The sequence below is a fragment of the Pan paniscus genome, chromosome 5 (assembly GCF_029289425.2).
Source record: "Pan paniscus chromosome 5, NHGRI_mPanPan1-v2.0_pri, whole genome shotgun sequence".
Lineage (NCBI taxonomy): Eukaryota > Metazoa > Chordata > Mammalia > Primates > Hominidae > Pan > Pan paniscus.
The window spans coordinates 46,195,734-46,216,487 of NC_073254.2; the positions used below are offsets into that span (position 1 = coordinate 46,195,734).

Here is a 20,754-nt window from a genome sequence, read left to right on the forward strand (position 1 = left end):
AGGATGAAGACCTGAAAAACCTGTTTCTCCATTTTCCCCAGCCCAGCCTCCCAGGGAACCTCCCTGAAGGATTCCTGTGTAAGGGAGGGAGATTGAGAGTATTATTTCCTGGGAGGTGACCTGACCCTTAGGTCTTCTTATAATAAATGTACATTTTATCAGACTCAGACATTTATTACTCAAAATGGAAAGAGATGAGTATGGGGGATGGCGTACATATGGGAGCCTAGGTTTGGGGAGTCAGCTCTGTACAGTGAGGTCATCAGGTCCTTGTGGGAGCCTTCACTGGGGACAAGACAGAAGCCCCATTTCAGGCCCAGATCCCAATCCCTCCTCAAGTAGGGGACAGCAGAGTATAGGAAGCAAAGTGGGGAGCCCTTCTAGGAGCCAATGGAGGTCCTGGAAGGAAGTGGGAAGGGACCCAGAAAAAGGAGAGTGAAGGGTGTGAGGTGGGAAGGATGGATGAGGAGACCACTCGGAACAGTGTTTAATTAAAGAAATGGGAGCTAGGGAGAGACGATTCTGTAAAGCCAGGGGATACAGAGACACAGGGAGAGAGGCTCAGGCCAAGGCAGGTGGGAGGAGGGGCAGCCAATGGAATGAGTCTCAGTGCAGCAGCCAGAGGCCAAGGCCAGCCAAGGAGGTAAGGAAGACAAGGCCCAGGGCTGGAGTGGGCCGGGGGCCTGCGCTGTTGCAGTTGTCCTTGTTGCAGCAGCTGGTGTTATATGTCAGACCCAGCTTGCGGTTGGTTTGGTTGAAGGCCTCCTGACAGGGCTCTTCTGGTGTGCCACAGCGCAGATTGGAGAAAACCCACATCTTACCTAGGGGTGGGAATGGGCAGGGAATCAGCCAGGATGGGCACCTGGCATGCCTGTGTCCACCTCCCCACCCCATCCACCCACCTAGGCTTCCTTCCTTTCCAACTCTGTCCCTGGCCCTCCCCTTCTCTTTTCTCAGTCTGATCTTCCTTCTGCACATCCTTACCCACCACTCCCCCAGTCCTGGTTCTATCACTTGCTGGCCATGAGGCCTTGGACCTGTTACTGTCTCTGTTTTTTGTTTTTGTTTTTTTTTTTCAAGACAGAGTCTCACTCTCGCCCAGGCTGGAGTGCAGTGGTGCCATCTCAGCTCACTGCAACCTCCGCCTCCCAGGTTCAAGCGATTCTCCTGCCTCAGCCTCCCGAGTAGCTGGGATTACAGGCGCCCACCACCATGCCTGGCTAATTTTTGTATTTTTAGTAGAAATGAGGTTTCACCATGTTGGCCAGGCTGGTCTTGAACTCCTGACCTCAAGTGATTCAACCACCTTGGCCTCCCAAAGTGCTGGGATTACAGGCATGAGCCACCATGCCCGGCTGTGTTACTGTCTCTTTTTGAGGCCGTTTTCTCAGTATAATAATAGCACCCACATCACGGGGTTGTCATGAACATTAATTGAAAAAAAGGCATGCAAAGACATAGGATGTTGCCTGGCACACAACCATCTTTGGCCAAATATTATCATTGCTATAATCCTCTGCTTCTCCATCTCAGTCTTAGACCCATTTGGACCTCAGTCCTGGTCATAGAGTCTCCCACCTCCCTGCTCACCCCACTAAGGAAGGGGATGTTACCAAGGTATGCATGTGTTGTCAGGCATTGCTGTCCTGGCTCCAGGCGGCAGGACTGCCGGTCCACACAGCCCAGCACAGGGACCTTGTAGCAGGAGTGACAGCGAATGTCAGCTGGGAAGACACAAGTCAGGCTGAGGTGATGGGGTCTCTGACTTACCTGGGGATAAGCTGAGCTGGGGGTGGGGGTGGAGGGTGGAGAAGAGCCCATCCCGTAGGTGCTCCAACCTGTTTGGCTGTTTGGTCTAGCAAGCACAGAGCAGGTGAGTGATGCAGGGAAAATGGAAAGTGGGCGGCAGGTAAGGGTAGAGCTGTTGCTTTGTGAAAGGCCCACGCCCTACATATCTTCCGTCACTCCACCCCGTTTGGAGGTGAGTCAAGAGGGACAGAGCTATGAAGAAAAACATGGGGCTGGAGATAGATGGAATGTGAGGAAGATACCATGGGGAAAGAATGTGGGTGGTGAAGGAGGAGATGGAAACTTGAAAGAAGGAGAAATAATAAAAATGAAAATCATGAGGGTTACAACACTGTCAGAAATGCCTTGGAACTTGAGGCTTGCGAGAAAGCCATCTGTGGCCAGCTTTAGCAATTTACAATTTACTCTTCACCTCCTGGAGCTGGCAAGAGTGTGGCAAGAGGAACCAGACCTGAATAGAATCCTCTCACCCCAGTAGCTCTTCAGCAGAAAGGAATGATACCTGAGAGACAGATCACCAGATTCCATCTTAGCACCTTATCAAAATGGAGAGGGTGGATACAGAGGGTGGATACAGAAGGTGGCACCCCAAGTTTCCTGCTTCAGTTAATTCAAGGTTTGGGCAGGCAAGATTTGGTGATGCAGGGTCCAAGGGTGGAGGAGCCTGGTAAGTGTACCTCAGTGAAATCCACTTCACCCTGGAGGTAAGTGGCCCATGGAGGCTCTTAGATGTCACTGCAACCATCTAGAAAGTTTGTATCCCCAGTATGGGAGGGGGTATGCAACCCAGGAGGGGAGTAGGGGGTATCTAGGAAAGGCCATGGCTGAGAGACTGAACATGTGAGTCCCTGATGGAGTAGATGGGGAGGGTAGGTTACAAAAGGAGCCTGGGGCTGGATGCCTAGGTCTTCGAGAGGACACCTTACTGAGCACAGCAGATAGAGGAGAAGGCAGGTAAGCTAGATTCTGGAGAGTTGCATATTGAAGTGGGGCTGGTTGGGGAACTGGATACCAGAGTTTCCAAGGAGGAGACACCTTGGAGTGGGGAACAGGGGACCCAGAGCCCTGGCAGGTGAGAGAAATGGGTCTTTCTTGGAGGTGGGGAGGATGGATGGAGACCTGGCTTTTTGAGATATAGAGCAAGGAGGCTGTCATAGGGAAGCCTGGTCTTGGTGGCACAGGAGAGCTGAGCCAGTTGGGACTGGGGGTGTTGGGATCCCGAGTGGTGGGTAGGGCCGGGAAGTGGGTAGAGCAGGGTGTAAAGGTCCTGACCAGGCAAACCAGGTCTTTGGGGCCCCCAGGTGCTCACCTGAGACCCAGCAGAGCAGAGCAGACAGGTTGAGCAGCATAAGGGCTTTCATGGCGAGGGTCCTGAGAATGGTGGCAACCACAGCAGCTGATAGAGTAGATTTTCAAGGATCCAGCTCTAGGAGTTGAGTGGCCTTTTTGGAATTTATAAACCCAAAGGCTCCTCCCTTCCCTGCCTCTGGTAGCCCCTCCCTTCTCACTTACTACGCAGCTGACCAGAGAAAAGACAAGGGGTGGGAAGGCACTGAGCAGGACTGAGTGGGGAGTAGGGATGGGAGAGAGGGATGGGGGAGGGCAGGTGCCACTAGTGGCCAATGCCATTGTGGTTCTTGGTTTCAGGCCAAGATGCCCTTCCTGGTCCCCAGCTAAGAGTCCTGCCGCTCAGTCCTCTGAATGAGCATCATCAAAGGCCTCTGTGATTTACAGTGTCCATGGTGGCAGCTTCTGCTGGTTCCTGGAAAATGGACAAAAGGATGTGGCCCAAATTAATTGCTGAATTTGGGTCCCTGGGTCCCTGCTGGGCATTGATAGGGGCATGCTGGTGGAAATTGGGGGAGGAATGGGTCAAATTAATCTCCATTCAGCCCCCACTCAGTCTTTCCAATGCCTGCTCAGCAATAAGTGACTCACTGATGGCTTCTGTGATGCCACAGCAGCAGAGGCAGGGGCTGGGGCTACTCATCCAGGAGAGCCACCACAGGTCTGCTAAGTAGGGGCTGCCTCAGGCTCCCATGAAGGTTCTCAGGACGTCACCCGTGCTCCACTTGCGCTTGGTGTGGCCTTGTTGCTCCAGTCCAGCAGCAGCAATTGTCCTAGGTGTGGCTGTGTGCACCTGCTCCAAAGCACCTCCCCAGTCAAAACCTGCCAACTTGGGCAGGGTACCAAGGCAGGAGGAACAGCATGGGCACAGAGAGGTGAGGTAGAAGCTAAAATAAGAATAGAAATAGTAGGCCGGGTGTGGTGGCTCACGCCTGTAATCTCAGCACTTTGGGAGGCCGAGGTGGGTGGATCACAAGGTCAAGAGATCGAGACCATCCTGGCCAACATGGTGAAACCCCATCTCTACTGAAAATACAAAAATTAGTCAGGTGTGGTGGCGTGCACCTGTAGTTCCAGCTACTCAGGAGGCTGAGACAGGAGACTCACTTGAATCCAGGAGCTGGAGGTTGCAGTGAGTCGAGATTGCACTCCAGCCTGGCCACAGAGCAAGACTCTGACTCAAAAAAAAAAAAAAAAAAAAAAAAAAAAAAAAAAAAAGAATAGAAATAGTAATAATAATGGCAAGCACTTACATAGTGATCCTATGTATTCTAAGCAGTTTACATGTATTACTTTATTTCGTTATCACAATCCCCTACAAAATAGCAGTTTTTGTTGTTGTTGTTTTTGAGACAGGGTCTGGCTGGCTCTGTCGCCCAGGCTAGAGCGCAATGGCCTGATCACAGTTCACTGCAACCTCGACCTCCTGAGCTCAAGCGATCCTCCCTCCTCAGCCTCCTAAGTAGCTGAGATTACAGGCGCACCTGAAAAGTTAAGCAGGCCAAAGCATTTGTGTAAATGGCCCGAGCACACATTTTAAGTGAGAACCATTTGAAGACTCCGAGTTTGCCTGCGAGGATTCCCAAAGGGATCTGGGCAGCTGGTGGTCCCGCCCCCTCTCTTATCGGAGCCCCCCAGCCCCTCCGTTCTCCCCACCCCTAACTTCCCTCCGGTCCCCCCCCAACCCGCCCCACGCCGCTGATTCGCTCGCAGCTTCTCCTCACCACATCCTAACCATGGCTGTGTTTCTGCAGCTGCTACCGCTGCTGCTCTCGAGGGCCCAAGGGAACCCTGGGGGTAAGCGATCCCTGGGAGAGTTGTGATAGACGCAGAGGGGCTGAAGCAAGAAAGGTGCCGCCTAGTAGGGTGGGTTGTGTGTGGGAAGATCCAGGATGGCTGGAGTGCAGAACAGAGAAGAGAAAGAGGAGACGGGATGGAGGGTCGTCTTGCCCTGTGGACGTGCCCTAACCACAGCCTCCGGCCTCTCCTAGCTTCTCTGGACGGCCGCCCTGGGGACCGGGTGAATCTCTCCTGCGTAGGAGTCTCTCATCCCATCCGCTGGGTCTGGGCGCCCAGCTTCCCGGCCTGCAAGGGCCTGTCCAAAGGACGCCGACCGATCCTGTGGGCCTCTTCGAGCGGGACCCCCACCGTGCCTCCCCTCCAGCCTTTCTTCGGCCGCCTACGCTCCCTGGACTCTGGTATCCGGCGGCTGGAGCTCCTCTTGAGCGCGGGGGACTCGGGCACTTTTTTCTGCAAGGGCCGCCACGAGGACGAGAGCCGTACAGTGCTTCACGTGCTGGGGGACAGGACCTATTGCAAGGCCCCCGGGCCTACCCATGGTAGGTCCAGGCCTGTGCGCACAAGGGTACTTAACTCCGACACATACCCGGAGGAGGGAAGAGGGCCTTGGCTGGGGGTTCTTGAGCGGGACTGCTGGCTGTCCCTCGTCAAACCCCTGACCTCAGCATCCCTCCCCGCCACGCCTTTCCCCCAGGGTCCGTGTATCCCCAGCTCCTGATCCCGCTGCTGGGCGCTGGGTTGGTGCTCGGACTGGGAGCTTTGGGCCTGGTCTGGTGGCTGCACAGGTGAGCAGGAGGGACCCGGCCTCGTTAAATGGGGAGTGACCAGAGGTGGAAGGGGCAGGACCAGAACCTTCGCAAAAGAAAGAGCTAGACCTAGAGCTCTGGTCCTGGCTTGGCGAAGAATGGGAGAGGTCAAAGGTGGGAGCGAGGCCGCTGGCTGGTGAGTAGAGCCCCACCAGAGGAGATGAGCTGGAAGTGCAGCAGAGTTAGAGCCTGGGCTGGACTGTCGGTGGGGTAGAGTCTAAGTTGTTTCCGGTCTGAGCCTTCAAGTTGCTGGGCTGTCCTTGGCGTGGCGAGTCCCAGGAGAACCAGCGAGACAAGACTGGTGGTTCTCAAAGACTCATATGTCCCTTACAGGCGCCTGCCCCCGCAACCGATTCGACCACTCCCTAGATTTGGTGAGACTAATTCCACCCCATTTTCTTTCTCCTACATGCCCACTCCCCACCCCTCAATTCCTGAGTCTGAGCCCTTGCTGGGAGCAGACACGTTGGTCACCTTCTCTCCATCCTTCAGCTCTGTCCCCCCCACATAGCTCCACTTGTGAAAACCGAGCCCCAGAGGCCAGTAAAGGAGGAAGAGCCCAAGATTCCAGGGGACCTGGACCAGGAACCGGTAAGGGCATGGGGATGGGAAGGGGATAGCCAGAATCTCTGAGGAAAATGGACCAAAAAAAAAAAAAAAAAAAAAAAGGCCTGAACCCCAAGGAAGACTGTGGAGACCATCTTGTCTTCCTCCCCTTCCTCCTCCAGAGCCTGCTCTATGCGGATCTGGACCATCTAGCCCTCAGCAGGCCCCGCCGGCTGTCCACAGCGGACCCTGCTGATGCCTCCACCATCTATGCAGTTGTAGTTTGAAGGGAAGCCCTTAGGGGTCCCAGCTCCCCATAATCCCTCTCCCCTCCTTGGTCCCTCACCTGGAAGAAGAAGGCACCATGGTATAGAAATAAGTGCTAGACTGGGAGTTGGGAGATCTGGGTTCCAGGCTGTCTGCCACTGATCTTACTTCTAAACTTACTCCCGTCTCTCCTATAACCTCCATGTCTCCCTCACCACCAGTGTCCTCTCTATACCCAATCAAGCCCTAGCTCCTTTTTTTTTTTTTGAGACGGAGTCTCGCTCTGTTGCCCAGGCTGGAGTGCAGTGGCACCATCTCCCTCACTGCAAGCTCCGCCTGCCGGGTTCACACCATTCTCCTGCCTCAGGCTCCTGAGTAGCTGGGACTACAGGCGCCCGCCACCACGCCCAGCTAATTTTTTGTATTTTTAGTAGAGACGGGGTTTCACTGTGTTAGCCAGGATGGTCTTGATCTGCTAACCTTGTGATCCACCCGCCTCGGCCTCCCAAAGTGCTAGGATTACAGGCGTGAGCCACCGCGCCCGGCCTGATTCTTTAAGCTGTTTTTCTTTGTTGCTGGTGTTTTCTTTTTGGACTCCTCTTCCTTGCTCCATATCCCTACAGTATTTCCCACCATTCTAGGGTTGTCCCTTTCTCTTCTTCTGGGACACTCTCATCTACAGTCAGTCCTCAGCCCCCTCCTCTGCAAATGACACTCAGAACTCTCTCTGGCTCAGATCTCAGATTTGGGATTAACAAACTTCCACTTAGACATTCTGCCTGACTGACCTCAGGCATTTCGCAGTCCGAATGTCAAACCCAACTCATTGTCATCTCTGAAGCTGCTCACTTAATTCTCCTCTGTATTCTCTTTAACAACCCAGTTGCCCAACCCAGAAACTGGGAGTCACGCAGACCTCCTTTCTCTCTTACTCCCACACAATGAGCCATGAAGTCCAGTCTTTCTATCTTAACATCACTGTCAAACCCACACTGTATTCCATGCCCAGCGCTGCCACGTGAATGTACTCTGCTCACTTCCTTCCTGGATTACCCATAGCCCCACCTCATCCTCCTACCCTTGCTTTCCTCCCTGAAGTCAGAGAGATCCTACTCAAGAGATAACTGCTCCTGACAGCCCTTATTACAGAACTGAAGTACTCTCCTTAGCTTCAGCTCTGTGCCCACATGCCTTGGCTTTGGATACAAGGTACTACAGCACTTTGTCCACTCTCCAGGCTTACCTGTGTCATTCCATGTGCACATCTTAGAAAATGCCAGCCTTAGAGAATTCTCCCTAGCCCCAAAATATCTTTGCCCAGTGCAATTCCTTCTTCCTGTATTACCCCTTTCCCTCCTTCACACTATCTGCCTGGCTAATTCTTATTTATCCTTAGTTCAAGTATGGCCTTTTCTGGGAAGGTGACCCTCCTTGGCCACCCCTTGCATATACTTTGATGCCCTAGGGCACACCCCCTTTATTTCCCTCATAGAAACAGCCTTCTGTAAATTGTTCCATGACAACCTGTATTTCAATTTGTAAGAAATTTGCATGTACTGTGAGCTCCCCAACGTCAGGAGACTGACCCTTTTGATATCATTGCTAAGCCTCATTAAATGAATGAATGAAAATGAATGTCCCTGGAAGTGTCATTTCTTTTTCTTTATCAAATAGGGGTGGACTGGTAATCTACCAGTCTCTGAATCATCTAACATTTAGATAAATTCAGTGAGCAATCCACCCATACACTCTTTTCTCTGCCCTGGACACACTTCCCATGATAGAAATTCTGTCTTGTTCATCTTGTGCTCAAGTACCTATGACATGGTTGGGCAATGAGTTGGTAAGTACCTAACAAGATTTTTGAATAAGAGGCCTTCTTCCCTGCACTGACCCCAAACTCAGGTTTCAGCCCTGCCCTATCCCTTTGCCCCAGTAAGACACCAGTCACAGCCCAGTCTAAAAGGTCAATTCTATTTTATTGGTTCTGAGAGGGAGGACTCACCCAGTGGATCCTTTTCCCTACACTCTCCCCTCCCCCAATATTGAGGCGCTCTCCCAACTACTGCCTATTCAGCATTCTCTATCTAACCCTCCTTCCCCTTCTACTTCCTATACTATCCTACCCCTGGCCAGCAGTACCCCAAGGCCAGGCCCTCAGCTGTGGGGGCGTGTGCTGAGCACCAAGCAGAGGGAGCTGAGCCCGGCGCCAGCCTTCTCCAGTTCTGAGCAGGACACAGGTACCAGGGTGACATCAGAGAGCTTCTGCAGTGCCTGCACAGGGAAGACATGGAGTGGGGAGAGGGGAGTGAGACCTCAGACTGAGCCAGGCCACTCTTCCAGCCAGCTCAGAGTGGCCCCACCCAGGCTTCTAGAGAAGGTACCCTTCCTTCCTCCCACTAGGAAAGCCTGAAACTCTTTTCTCTGATGGTGCTTGGTGTTGGAGTTCCTGCCCTCTCTCACCTCCTGGCTGTTGGGCAGATCCCCACCTCCACGGTGCAGGAGGAAAGGGGGCACACCAGGCAACCCAGGACGAAGAAAGAGACAGTCAGCAGCTGCGTCATCTGGGAGGGTCAGGGAGGCATATGGGTGATCTGTCAGCACTGCCATTGCCTAGAGGAAAGAGGAAGTGTTCGAGTCTCAGAACCTCTCCACAGCTGAGTCTGCCTGCTCAACCACCACTAAGGGCTGGGGACGGACTGACATTTGTGGAAAATAATGACAGCAAGCACATAGAGCTTACGGTATGTCAGACACTAAGTACTTTAGTTACCTTTGCTAATTTCCACCTTGGAATCACATGCGGTTATTTTCAACCCCCTACCTTCCCCAGCCCCTCCTATCTGTCCTACCCATCCTTAGAGTCACAGTTTAGGTGCCACCTTTGGGGTTTCCTGAAACTCCGGAAGAGCAAATTAATCACCCCTGTTCCCAGTCCTGCTGTTGTAACTTCTTATTTTCTCCTGTGTTCTTTCACATAAGATGGACAGCCCATTGAGGGCAGGGGTTAGGGCTAATTTCCTAAGCCTCCCAGCTCCCGGCCTCCCGGGCCCAGAACTGCGCCCACTTTCGTTGGCCCCGCCCCCTCCTCACCCGGACAGCCTTTTGGGCAGCGTCGCTGCTGCCTGCCACAACAGTGCGAGGTCCCCCCATGCCGCAGAGACCGCGCAGGTGGGAGGGACCCGAGACTGGCACAGTGGAGACGGCGAAGTCCTAGGGAGAGCGAAGGGAGGTATTCAGGGGCGCGGGAGGGGTGATGGGGTATCTTCAAACATAGGCTGCTCTCTGCCTCTCATTTCCTCAGCGGGCGCCCAGGCCCTTCCGACCCCCACCTGCACCCCGCTCCCTCCCTAGGCTGGTCCCGCTCCGCACCCGGAACGTGTCCGCCACGATCTCAGCTCCTCGGTGATTGGTCCATTTGGAGAGGCCTACGAAAAACTCCCGGCCTGAGTCCGGCAGGCCGCGGAGGTTTGAGGGCAGGAGTGAGTGAGAAACAAGGCTCCAGACGGCCGAGTCTCCCAAACTCTACTTCCCTGTGCCAAGACCTACGGGTGCCTCCCCCCAGCCTCACCGGTGAAGAGAACGTCAGTGCCATCCAGCGTCGCGTTCTGGTCTCCTATTTCCACAATTCGGAGCCCCAGGTCTTGCAGGGCTTTGCGGACTCCATCGACCTTAGGATAGGAGAAGAGGGCACGGAGCTGTGACACCCCCATCCTCAATTATTCCCCAAAGCCCCGACATCCAGCTCCTTCTGCCTTTCCCCATACCACACCCGCGCCACAGCGCTCACCTCTGGCCTACGAGCGGGGCTCCAGGGCCGCGTGATTAGGGCCGTGTCCCCTTGGATCACGGCCGTGTCGCCAAGCAGCGGTCCCAGCGGCAATGACTCCTCAGGTGGCAGTTCTAGCAGCTGTAGCCCCAGTCGTTGCCTCAGTTTACCTCCCAGCACCCCGTGCTCCCTTTGAGCTTTGGCCAGATCCAGAGCCGGAAGGCCAGCCCCGGCACCTTCCCCCGACGCCAGGCTCTCTGGGACTCCCCGGATCAGGGCATGGGAGCAGCGGCCCAGCCCCTCCCCCGGCGTCCCCATCCCATCCACACAGACTCCCCCTCCAACCGCTCGGATTTCTTAGTTTTCTTGTTTCTTCACCTGTCTGGGAGAAGAAACAGAAAAGGAGGAGACAGAGAAAAAGACATGCAGACAAGGGCGTTGGGGGTGAAGAGCGCCCAGGTCTTCCTCCTGCCATCTCTAGGCGTCCCTCCCACTTCGCCCCACCCCCTCCAGACCTTCCGCTCCTGTCGACCTCACTCTACCCAGCACCCTCAGGGGTCAGATTCTTTAAGAGGAGCCTGAGGAACAAGGCTAGGGTCTCTAATCTCCAAAACACCTGTTGCCCCTGCTTGGGGGCTTGTGAGGTCCCTGTCGGGCGCCCCTCTTGGCAGCCACTAGGATGCGCTCACTCCCCAAAAATGCAGCAGCCTCGCCCCCTTAACCCTCAGCTGCTCGCTACTGCAGGGACTTGAAGTCCGGCCCGGGACCCGCAGGGGTTATGGGACAGAAGGAGAAAGCTGGAGAGGCAGGGGCTGGGGAATGGAAGTCCTGAATACCCGAACGAGAAGGGAGAGAGGTGGGTAGGAAGGGAGGAGTTCGAGCCTAAGGAGTTAAGCATCCTCTCTCCGCGCTGGCTGGTCACGCTGCCCCTAGCACGACCTAGTATAAACCAGACCGAGTCCCGAAGGACTGGGAGAGGTCTAAAACGAAATGCGATGGGCGGGGAAACAGGGGGCGTGGTTCCGGGGCGCTGGCGCTACTCCCGGCTCCAGGACCCGGTTCCCCGTCTATGTCCCAAAGTCCACCCCGCCTAGCTCCGCGCCCAAATACCGGCTCCCCATACTCTCTGTCTGGTGCAGGCATGGGCCCGGCACCCCCAAACTCCGGCCCCCATACGGTTCAGGGCCCCCCACGCAAGACTCACTTCCAGCGGCCACCCCCACTCCTGTCGCGCTGTGATCTCGGCTGGGGCCCCACCCCCAGAGGACTGAGTTGGTGGAGAAGGGAGTCCCCGTCTTCAAGCCTCGGGGACTGGGAGCTCTGGCTTTTAGCGGGGGTCCTTGGGTAGGCGAGCTCATATACTACCATGGGGCAGGGGCGCGACGGTCTGGCGGCTCCGGGGCATTGTCTAAGCGGGACGGGGCGGGGCTTCTTCGGGCCACGCCCATCACGCCCTGCTAAGCCGCGCCCATTACATCCAGACTGCGCCCCCCTTGCCAGAAATCGGCACCGCCCAGCGAGCGCTGCCCAGCCCCACCCAGATCTGGCCGGCCCTGGCGACGGGGCTGCAAACGCTTCGTAGACCTCAGAACAGCGCAACGGCGGACCGGCGGACCGGCACGAAACATAGCAGCCCCACCACAAACATTTCCCTTCTTAATTCCTGGCTTCTGCCCTGAGCTTAAGATCACTGACCCACCCCTCATTCCATGTCGCCCACACTTCAAACCCCCATTGCGTAAAAACACTTGATTTTTATTCTGTATTTTATTACTGAAATATGTTGTCCTACCCATCCCACCCCACAATAAAAATCTGACCAGGCCCCCCATTTCTTTCCCTCATCCCCTCTTCCACCACACCATCCCGGAACAAGTGCTCCAGGATTCCCTGCCCACTGGCCATTTTGGAGTGTGTCCATTGGGTAGCAATGTGGAAACCACCAGGGCCTTTGTGGAGAAAATGGAGGAGGTTGAGGGAGTCCCAGGAGGGGCTTATTTGAGGGCCTTTGCCACTTGCTCATAGGCGAGCTCGATCTCCTCATCATCTGGACAGGTGGAAGCGAATTCTTCCCGGGCGTAGGCATTGCTCAAGTACCGATGCACTCCCCGGAAGGCCTCGGGGATGGTGAATCCCCGGTACTTCTTACACACCACCTGAGGATGGGGAGAGGAGAGGGACCAACATGTTAGCCCCAGGGAAGCCACCTTGGCTTTCCCTTCTCCCCAGGCCTACATGATAAAACCAGCTCAACTCCTCACTGTCTTGTACTGTCGTTAGCCTTCCTTTTCACTTACTGAAATCCTGGCTTTTAATAACCAGCCATTTTTCCTGAGTTTTTAAAACTTGAGATATAATTTACTTATAAAATTCTCCTCTTGAATTTCCACAGTGACTTTTTCCCCCTATACCACTTCAGGCACTGACACAGGTGACTTTTGTCTCTATATTTTTCATCAGACTTTTTTTTTTTTGAGATGGAGTCTTGCTGTCACCCAGGCTGGAGTGCAATGGCGCGATCTTGGCTCCCTGCAACCTCCGCCTCCCGGGTTCAAGTGATTCTCCTGCCTCAGCCTCCCAAATAGCTGTGATTACAGGTGCCCACCACCATGTGTGGCTAATTTTTGTAATTTTAGTAGAGATGGGGTTTCACCATGTTGGCCAGGCTGATCTCGAACTCCTAACCTCAGGTGGTCCACCAGCCTTGGCGGCCCAAAGTGTTGGGATTATAGGCCTGAGCCACCGCGCCCGGCCCATCTGACTTTTCATCATATATTCTTAACTTTCATGTGAATATTTTATTGTCTCAGATTTCAACCCTTTGAGAGCAAGGCCCAGTCACCATACACTTGTGTATCTTTCAATGCTTAGTACACAGATGTTCACTACATAGTTGTGTGGCAGACTGATGTCAGGCCCATGTTGCACAAACTAAACCATAGCTTTGAGACTATGACAAAAACATGGGAACCAGCAGTTTTGATCTTCCACAAGAGGAAGTGAAGACTGAAGCTATAAAGAAAGTTAAAACTTTGACTTTAGGAAAAGCCTGCTCTGTCTAATCTGGGAATTTGGCAGTGATACCGAGACAGGAAGAGCATTCTTCAAAAGTAATACTGGGATGTATTCCTCTTTGCTAGTCTGTTTGCACCCATGACTTACATCATGGAATATAATTATCTCAAGCAGTGGTCTTGTTAGCAATGACTGCTGCAAAGGACTGGGGTGGGGTCTGCCATTGGTAGCAATTTATGAAAACCACCCTAAGAAAGAAATCATCTTTAGAGTGGTTGTCAGGGGAAGCCCATGTGGGAGCTCCTTAAAGGGCCACTCCAGTGGTCATCCTCTCCTCCCGCAATAACCACACACCTGTACTATGTGTAACTTTGGCAACAGGTTGCAGTCAGCCAGGGTGAGCTCGTTGCCATCCAGAAACTTCCTCTGAGAGACACCTTCATCTTCAGCACTGGTTTCATCCACTTCTTCTGGGAGGGGGGATGTTAAGTAATTGTCTAAAACCTTCAGGGCTTTCAGGAGTCCCTTCTCCAGATCTGTGCAAGAGAGGGAATTGATTAGAACTTCAGGAAAAGATTGACATAGTCCGAAAAGGCCCGTTGGGGGTGGATACTAATGGTGAGTCCAAAATAGTAATAGCTAACACTCATGTAGTTACTTTTCTATGTGTTATTCTAAGCACTTTACCTTTTATTTTATTTTATGTTAGACGGAGTCTTGCTCTGTTGCCCAGGCTGGAGTGCAGTGGCATGATCCCGGCTCACTGCAACCTCTGCCTCCTAGATTCAAATGATTCTCCTGCCTCAGCCTCCTGAGTAGCTGGGATTACAGGTGCCTGCCACCACACCTGGCTAATTTTTGTATTTTTTTTAGTAGAGACCAGTCATGTTGGCCAGGCTGGTCTCCAACTCCTAACCTCAGGTGGTGCGCTAGCCTCGGCCTCCCAAAGTGAACACTTTACATTTTACAAACTCATTTATATCGCCGGGTGCAGTGGCTCACTCCTGTAATCCCAGCACTTTGGGAGGCCGAGGCAGGTGGATCACCTGAGGTCGGGAGTTCAAGACCAGCCTGGCCAACATGGTGAAACCCTGTCTCTACTAAAAATACAAAAATTAGCTGGGTGTGGTGATGCACGTCTGTAATCCCAGCTACTCAGGAGGCTGAGGCAGGAGAATTGCTTGAACCCGGCAGGCAGAGGTTGCAGTGAGCTGACTGCACCACTGCACTCCAGCCTGGGAGACAGAACGAGACTCCATCTCAAAAAAAAAGAAAAAAAAATTTATATCAACCCATGAAATAAGTATTGTCATCCTAATTTTGTGGATCTGGAAATGGACTTACAGAGAGGTGAAATGATTGCTCAAAATTATACGGCTAGTTGGATTTGTACTCAGGTAGTCTGGATCTAGAGTGATGACTGTTCTTAAGCATGACCCTATTCTGCCAGAAAACAGGCCAGCAGCCAACTAACGTCCTCAGTGGGGCAGAAGAGGCTAGGGAACAAATGAGAAAAGCTTAAAAGTCTTGGCCAATGAAAATGCAGGGAAATATAGAGGTAAAGCAAAAATGGGAAGCTGGGGGAAATTTACGAACATCTGCTTCATCTCCCTGATATCTGAACATCCAGGTGCCCCTAATGTCTCCTACCCGCTGGGTCCTCTCTATTCCTCCCAGGACCCAGGCCTCTGACCCACAAGACTCACTATCATTGAGTGCTGGGTTTGAATTCTTGATGTAGGCAGAAAATTTGGCAAATATGTCCAGCCCAGCTGTGTTGGACTCAGGGTTCAGAGCTGCCAGCTTGGGGTACCTGAAAGCCAATGGGAAAAATGAGGTAAGATGTCTTCCTGGGAGGAACCTCAGCTAGCTCTCCTGCCCCAGCCCCACCACCATCTCTGTTTTCCATTTCTGCAAACTGTCTGTTTCCCAGAATCTCCCTGCTCCACCTCTCCACTTTCTGAGTGCCCCTATACCTGGGAGGGCACAGCACTGCCTCCAGAAATTCCTCAATCTTGTTGGTGTCTGTGTGCACTTCAGTGCCATACAGCAGGAATGGGAGCTGCCCCCCTGGGCACAGCTTCTGCACTGTCTCGGTCCGCCTGGAGAAAGGATCAGGAATCAGGACTGGAAATGGCGGTCAGGAAGAACCAGAAAGGGGGAATGGAGGACGTGGGATAAGAAAGGGACTCCAGGGGGAGGGCAAAAATGTTCATGACAGAAGGACTCGGGTGGGTGCGTGTGTGTTTGCACACATGTGTACACCAGGGGTGTTTCAAGGAACAGAAGCAGGCCTACCTTTTGGTGTCAACGGTGGTAACATTGAAGGTGACTCCCTTGAGCCACAGTACCATGAACAGTCTCTGGGAGAACGGGCAGTTCCCAATCTTGGCCCCATCACTGCCAGCCTGAAAAGTAACCCCAACCCAAGGTTATGCCTGATGCACCCCACCCATCCCTAGGCCAGTCCCTGCATTCCCACTCCCAGACCAGCTGTTTTCTGCCTAGTCATGACACATACACTGTCCCCTCACTATGGGCTCTTTGCCCTTGGGCCTGGGTCAAACCTAAGGCAGATCAATGGGAAATTGTTTTGCAAAGGCAGGCTTCTGGTTCCCCAGACACTGAGGACAGGTGGGAGGTAGGTAGAGGGAGGAGGTCCTGGAGAACTTGGGAGGATCTGAATCCTAGAGAGGGAAGGGTGTGGAACTTCAGTGAGGCCAGAGTTGTAGGCTAGAAGCCTGGATTTCTGGGTTCCTGAAGGGAGTAGAGTCTGAAGACAGGAGAGGTGGGGTGGGGTTTGGGAGCCAGAGTTTTGGTTCTCTACACCTCCAATCCAAGGTGTCTTTGGGTGGGGAGTCTAGTCAAGGGGCCCTGGGCCTCGCGCTAGAGATGTGGAGGGCCCTACAGAGAGGGGCTGCCCTCTAATTAGCAAGTGGTGACCTCATTGGCCCAAGGGACACCTCCCCCTAAGCTGAGGGTGATTCATCTCTCTGTCTCCGGCTTCCTTCCTGTCAAGGATGTGGGGGAAGGGACAGTGAGGATGAGGCCTGGGCAGCTAAGGCTACCCCTAACCTGCTGCCAGGGTCTCCCAGCACAAGTCCTCTGACTGCAATAACCATCCTCTCACAGGACACAGGGCCGGAATCTCTGCGGCACAGCCTCACCCACAAGTAAAAATAGCCCCGGAGGCGAATGTGAGAGTGAGGTGGGGACCACACCTAAGGGGGCGGACCCAAGCAGGCTCCGACTTCCCTGGGCCCAGGGAGAGGGAATGGCTGCCCGAGAAACCCAAGGAGAAGGGAGAGGGAGACACAGGCAGAGACACACAAAGATGAGAGAAACAAAAGGGGGGAAGGGGAAAGAAAGGCGGCAGGAAAGTGGAGAGTGGGGAGACGTGCGTGCCAACGGAGAGACACAAACGGAGCGGGGAGAAGAGGACGCTGTTAAGGAAGGGAGGGAGGGGCACAGACAGGAGGTCCCAAGACTGGGAAATGAATGCAGCAGCGGTAGGGAGGGGAGCGGCCGCTGCAATCAGAGGGGGGCTGGGTGACACCGAGAAGCCTGCTGCCTGCAGTTTTGCTACCCAAATGCCATAGGACCATCTCTCCTTACCCACACCCGCAGAGAGAGGAGAGAGTTGGGGCAAGTCTTCTACTTCTCCAACCCCCAAATCCCAAAATGCCCTAACCGAGCTCTTCTCCTCCGTCTGATCTCTCTCCCACCCATCCTTGTGGTAGCTATGTTAAACTCACGTCTTCTTGCCACCTCCCCTTCTGTCCCTTTCCCCAGTCCTGGGGATATTCAATGCCACCCGATCACCTCTCCAGCTCTGCTTTTCAAACTCCCATCCCAGTCTCCTGTTTTGTTCCGCCCCTCCAAAGCTTCCCAATTTACTTGCTCTCACTCTCAGGCCTCCCTCAACACACCCTCTTCCCTGAAGCGTCTCCAGCCACACACACACACACACACACACACACACACACACACACCCCTCCCCTACTGCACTACTCACCCTCAGATCTTGTAGGGACACATGTCCTAACTGAGGTTCCCCTCTGTCCCTTCTAAACCCTGCTGGGCCCCCACTGTCCCTTCACCAGCTCACCCCCTAACCCCACCCCAGTCTCACTTTTGGGAATTCTCCTTTTTCTCCACTTCCCTTCCTTTAGGCTGCTAGAAACTTGCACTTTTACAAACTTTTCAGGGTTGATCCTAGAATTCTCATTACTTGCTAACAAGTTAATGTCTTCCCCTCTCAAAACCACCCCTCAACCAAAGAGTGCACGTGGGATTGGGGGTGGGAGTCGAGGGAAGGGATTGGGGAGTTAAGGCTGGACCGGGGGAAAGGTGAGAGTTGGCTTCCAGGAATTTGGGTGGCTGAGGAGAGAAGTGTTCTTACCTTCACGAACAATTCGACCTGGGGTTGTTCTTCAGCCATGGTTGCGTCGGGGACCAGGAAGTGGCCGTCCCTGGGGGAACTGGGAGGGGCTGGGACCGGGGAAGGCGGGTCTCACACTCAGGGACTCTCTCCCCTAGACCCAGGGCTGTCCCTTCAGCACAACACAAGCTCAATCAGACCTACTTGCACCCAAACTAGGCCTCCCCACCAGCCCAACGCACCCCACACCCAGCTCCTCCAGCTCGGTCCTCTCCCGGGCTGGATCAGAGAGCCGCTGACTCACCGACCGGCCCCGCCCTGAACCTGGGGAGGGGACTGGAGGGGGGCGGGACTCGACGATGTAGGGAGTGAGTCCGGAAGGGGAATCCTCGGATCTCCCACAGGATGGGGATGGGGGTGTTAAGGAGGAGTCCTGAAAACCTCCTTGTTTCTCTGACCTCTCCTGAACACAGGACTCTTTTCTGCCTCAGTTTCCCTGCTTCATTAATCTGAGTACAACCCGACTGACCCTCATATAAAAAACTTGACACTAACAGCTTGGGCACACCCGTGAAGATTCAGGGATGGGGACTTCAAATGGAAAGGTGGTCGTTTAATCCTTCTGCATTTCTTCCAGACTTCAATCCAAATTCTGGGTTGCTGGGACTGTGGTCTGAGAGAAGAACTCGGAAGTGGAAGGCTGGGACTGCAGATAGGAACCGTTAGCCATGCAGCCTGGGATTAGGGAAGGGGTGACGCCAGCACTCCCTGAGCTGCCCAGACTGGTGTCTCAGTAGGTCCTGTGCCCCCCACAGTCTACTGTCTCCAGGCCCAGCTCAGCACTAGGACTTGCAGTCCTTGTGGCCTAGACTTGGGATTGGGCATAGAAAATAGAGTTAGGGGCCGGGTGAGGTGGCTCACGCCTGTAATCCCAACACTTTAGGAGGCCAAGCGGGGTGGATCACCTGAGGTCAGGGAGTTCAAGACCAGACTGGCCAACATGGTGAAACCCCGTCTCTACTAAAAATACAAAAATTTGCCAGGCATGGTGGTGGGCACCTGTAATCCCAGCTACTTGGGAGGCTGAGGCAGGAGAATCGCTTGAACCCGGGAGGTGAAGGTTGCAGTGAGCTGAGATGGTGCCGTTGCACTCCAGCCTGGGCAATAAGAGCGAAACTCCATCTCAAAAAAAAAAAAAGAAGAAGAAGAAAAGAAAAAGAAAGTAGAGTTAGGGATGGGAAGGGAGATGACGAAGTCTTTTGCGAAGGAAACATAAAGCCGAGGCAAGGGGCTTTGTTGCAGGGAGGGGTCTGTTCCTGTAGCTTGGTCAGCTTTGTGCTTCCACTTATGTTTCCTATTGGGGCCCCTTCCTGTGCCCTTTGTCCTCGTCTCACTGACAGGTTGCCTTGGAGATGGGGCAGAGGGGTGGGATTATCATGGCCCGATCCTGAAGTATGTGTATAGGGGGTGGGGTAGGGGTGTTGTTAGCTGGTCCTGTCATGGGGATAAAGAAAGATCAGACAGAATAGTGGGAGTAGAGTCCTTGGGGACACCTAAATAAATAAGCAGGGAGGACATAGGAGGAGCAGCTCTCTCTCCAGTAACCTTGATTTCTATTAAACCTTTATGACCTGCTGAAAAAATAAACCCAGAATTCCAGCCTCCATATCCTGAATTTCTCTCCTGTCCAACCATCCCTTCTCTATCCTCCTCATCACCCTCTGTCCAACAAAAGACCTACAGTTCCAGAAAACCATGGTGCAGTGCAAGAACACAGAACTAAAACAGAGCTTGAAACTTAAAGAAAGGGAGAGACTTGGGGGAGGAGTGGGGTGGAGTGACGTGATGTGCTGCTGGAAACCAGCAGTTGGTGGTTTCCTCTTGTGCTTCCTCTTCTGTGGGTTTTCTCCTGCCTGTGGGAGGGCCTTTTTCTCTCCTCCCGACAGAAAGGCTATCTTTCGTGTTCGTTCCCTTGAACTGTAACATCCTGTAAGGGTATGATTCCATGCCTCTGTGTGGGTGTGAATTCCCTCATGGTGACCCTCAAAATCTGCACACAGGACCCCTTCCCATTGAGGGGAGGGGATCAAAACAACTCTACTTCTCAGGGTCCTCTCCTGTTCCAACTGGTCTGTGTCCAAAAGAAGCCTTAGGTAAATGGGGCCAGCTTGAAGATCAAACAGGTTTGGCAGCCTCTCCCGGCCTCTCTTTTCTCTCCTACAGCTTTATAGCTACAGCTGCCTTGATATCAATATTGACTTTGGCTGGCTGGCATGACTACCCACAGGGTATCGTGCCTTAATTTACCAGGTGACAGGCAACGCTGCCCTCTCCTGGAACCATCCAGCAGAGCCAGGGCTGTACCCCCAAATCCTGCAACAGAGGTTTCCCTCCATCTCACCTCCCTGTCCCTGCATTTCTCCTATCTCAGTAGCTCCTCTTTCCCTCTCTGGGCTTCTCTTTCCACTCCCTCCCCTTCCTGGGCTTGGTAAACTAGTCCCTAATCTCTTCACACCCCAGATTGGAAGGTGGGTCCCTCCCTGACACTCCCCAGAGCTGTCACCAACCTCCTCCAAGTTTCTATAGCTCCATTGCTCAACACATTTGCCAGGGGTAACCATTAACCCAGCCCTTAACTCTGTTCCCCCACCTTTCTTGCTGGAGGGGATTTTCCAATTACTGGTTAGCACAGCTAGGTCATCTCACCCCCACCATCTTTCCTAACTTCTTGGGTTGGGGGGCTGGGGAGGAATCTCCCCATCTCAGGGTACTAGGAACAAAGCTGGGGAGGATGGTGCATTTAAAGGGACTATATATATATATATATATATATATTTTTTACTTTCTCCCTCATAACCCCACCCCCGCAACACACACACACACACACGCACGCACGCACGCACAAATAAGCTTTATGGAGCAGTGACTTCATTATGTTCACCGCTTTGAGTCCAACCCCTGGCCCAAAATAGGCACTAAATAGTTGCCGAATGCATGAATGATAGATACCTCTC

At 53.5% G+C, this 20,754-nt stretch overlaps 4 protein-coding genes across 8 annotated transcripts; 1 reads left to right on the forward strand and 3 right to left on the reverse strand.

Moving 5' to 3' along the window:
• Positions 1-191: 191 nt before the first annotated feature.
• LY6G6C (lymphocyte antigen 6 family member G6C) lies at positions 192-3,305 on the reverse strand. The gene is made up of 2 exons (XM_063604809.1): positions 3,119-3,305; positions 192-1,724 (listed from the first exon to the last, which is right to left on the reverse strand). Exon 2 carries the CDS (start codon positions 976-978, stop codon positions 607-609), a length of 372 nt encoding a protein of 123 aa, XP_063460879.1. The 5' UTR covers positions 979-1,724; positions 3,119-3,305; the 3' UTR covers positions 192-606.
• Positions 3,306-3,569: 264 nt separating this feature from the next.
• On the forward strand, positions 3,570-8,424 carry MPIG6B (megakaryocyte and platelet inhibitory receptor G6b). Of its 2 annotated transcripts, none has more exons than XM_003831567.5 (6): positions 3,570-4,953; positions 5,148-5,495; positions 5,651-5,741; positions 6,096-6,136; positions 6,255-6,353; positions 6,491-8,424. In XM_003831567.5, the coding sequence occupies exons 1-6, from the start codon at positions 4,893-4,895 to the stop codon at positions 6,562-6,564; spliced, it is 714 nt and encodes a 237-aa protein (XP_003831615.1). In that variant the 5' UTR covers positions 3,570-4,892; the 3' UTR covers positions 6,565-8,424. The 2 variants fall into 2 exon arrangements, with proteins under 2 accessions (XP_003831615.1, XP_003831614.1); XM_003831566.5 differs by having other exon boundaries at positions 6,274-6,353.
• A 111-nt stretch (positions 8,425-8,535) lies between these two features.
• On the reverse strand, positions 8,536-11,814 carry DDAH2 (DDAH family member 2, ADMA-independent). 4 transcript variants are annotated; one of them, XM_003831570.6, is made up of 7 exons: positions 11,549-11,814; positions 10,366-10,726; positions 10,147-10,246; positions 9,948-10,021; positions 9,669-9,788; positions 9,039-9,188; positions 8,536-8,849 (listed from the first exon to the last, which is right to left on the reverse strand). In XM_003831570.6, exons 2-7 carry the CDS (start codon positions 10,660-10,662, stop codon positions 8,733-8,735), a joined length of 858 nt encoding a protein of 285 aa, XP_003831618.1. In that variant the 5' UTR covers positions 10,663-10,726; positions 11,549-11,814; the 3' UTR covers positions 8,536-8,732. The 4 variants fall into 4 exon arrangements, with proteins under 4 accessions (XP_003831618.1, XP_054969410.1, XP_008955146.1 ...); XM_055113435.2 differs by having other exon boundaries at positions 10,366-10,722; positions 11,549-11,772; XM_008956898.4 differs by lacking the exon at positions 11,549-11,814 and adding an exon at positions 11,181-11,471.
• A 264-nt stretch (positions 11,815-12,078) lies between these two features.
• CLIC1 (chloride intracellular channel 1) lies at positions 12,079-18,096 on the reverse strand. Its single transcript, XM_008956897.5, has 6 exons — positions 17,762-18,096; positions 15,658-15,767; positions 15,336-15,461; positions 15,066-15,172; positions 13,714-13,895; positions 12,079-12,500 (listed from the first exon to the last, which is right to left on the reverse strand). The coding sequence occupies exons 1-6, from the start codon at positions 17,798-17,800 to the stop codon at positions 12,339-12,341; spliced, it is 726 nt and encodes a 241-aa protein (XP_008955145.1). The 5' UTR covers positions 17,801-18,096; the 3' UTR covers positions 12,079-12,338.
• Positions 18,097-20,754: the final 2,658 nt, after the last annotated feature.

Excerpts from the sequence above, each read along its gene's own strand:
- MPIG6B (XM_003831566.5), top strand. The coding sequence starts at position 4,893 with ATGGCTGTGTTTCTGCAGCTGCTACCGCTGCTGCTCTCGAGGGCCCAA. Across the intron at positions 4,954-5,147 it reads GGCCCAAGGGAACCCTGGGG|CTTCTCTGGACGGCCGCCCT; the intron begins GTAAGCGATCCC and ends GGCCTCTCCTAG. Across the intron at positions 6,354-6,490 it reads GGGACCTGGACCAGGAACCG|AGCCTGCTCTATGCGGATCT; the intron begins GTAAGGGCATGG and ends TTCCTCCTCCAG.
- CLIC1 (XM_008956897.5), bottom strand. The coding sequence starts at position 17,800 with ATGGCTGAAGAACAACCCCAGGTCGAATTGTTCGTGAAG. Across the intron at positions 15,462-15,657 it reads ACCACCGTTGACACCAAAAG|GCGGACCGAGACAGTGCAGA; the intron begins GTAGGCCTGCTT and ends TCCTTTCTCCAG. Across the intron at positions 15,173-15,335 it reads GCAGTGCTGTGCCCTCCCAG|GTACCCCAAGCTGGCAGCTC; the intron begins GTATAGGGGCAC and ends ATTGGCTTTCAG.
- DDAH2 (XM_003831570.6), bottom strand. The coding sequence starts at position 10,662 with ATGGGGACGCCGGGGGAGGGGCTGGGCCGCTGCTCCCATGCCCTGATC. Across the intron at positions 10,022-10,146 it reads CACTGACGTTCTCTTCACCG|GCCGGGAGTTTTTCGTAGGC; the intron begins GTGAGGCTGGGG and ends TGCCGGACTCAG. Across the intron at positions 9,789-9,947 it reads TCGTGGCGGACACGTTCCGG|GACTTCGCCGTCTCCACTGT; the intron begins GTGCGGAGCGGG and ends CGCTCTCCCTAG.
- LY6G6C (XM_063604809.1), bottom strand. The coding sequence starts at position 978 with ATGTGCAGAAGGAAGATCAGACTGAGAAAAGAGAAGGGGAGGGCCAGG.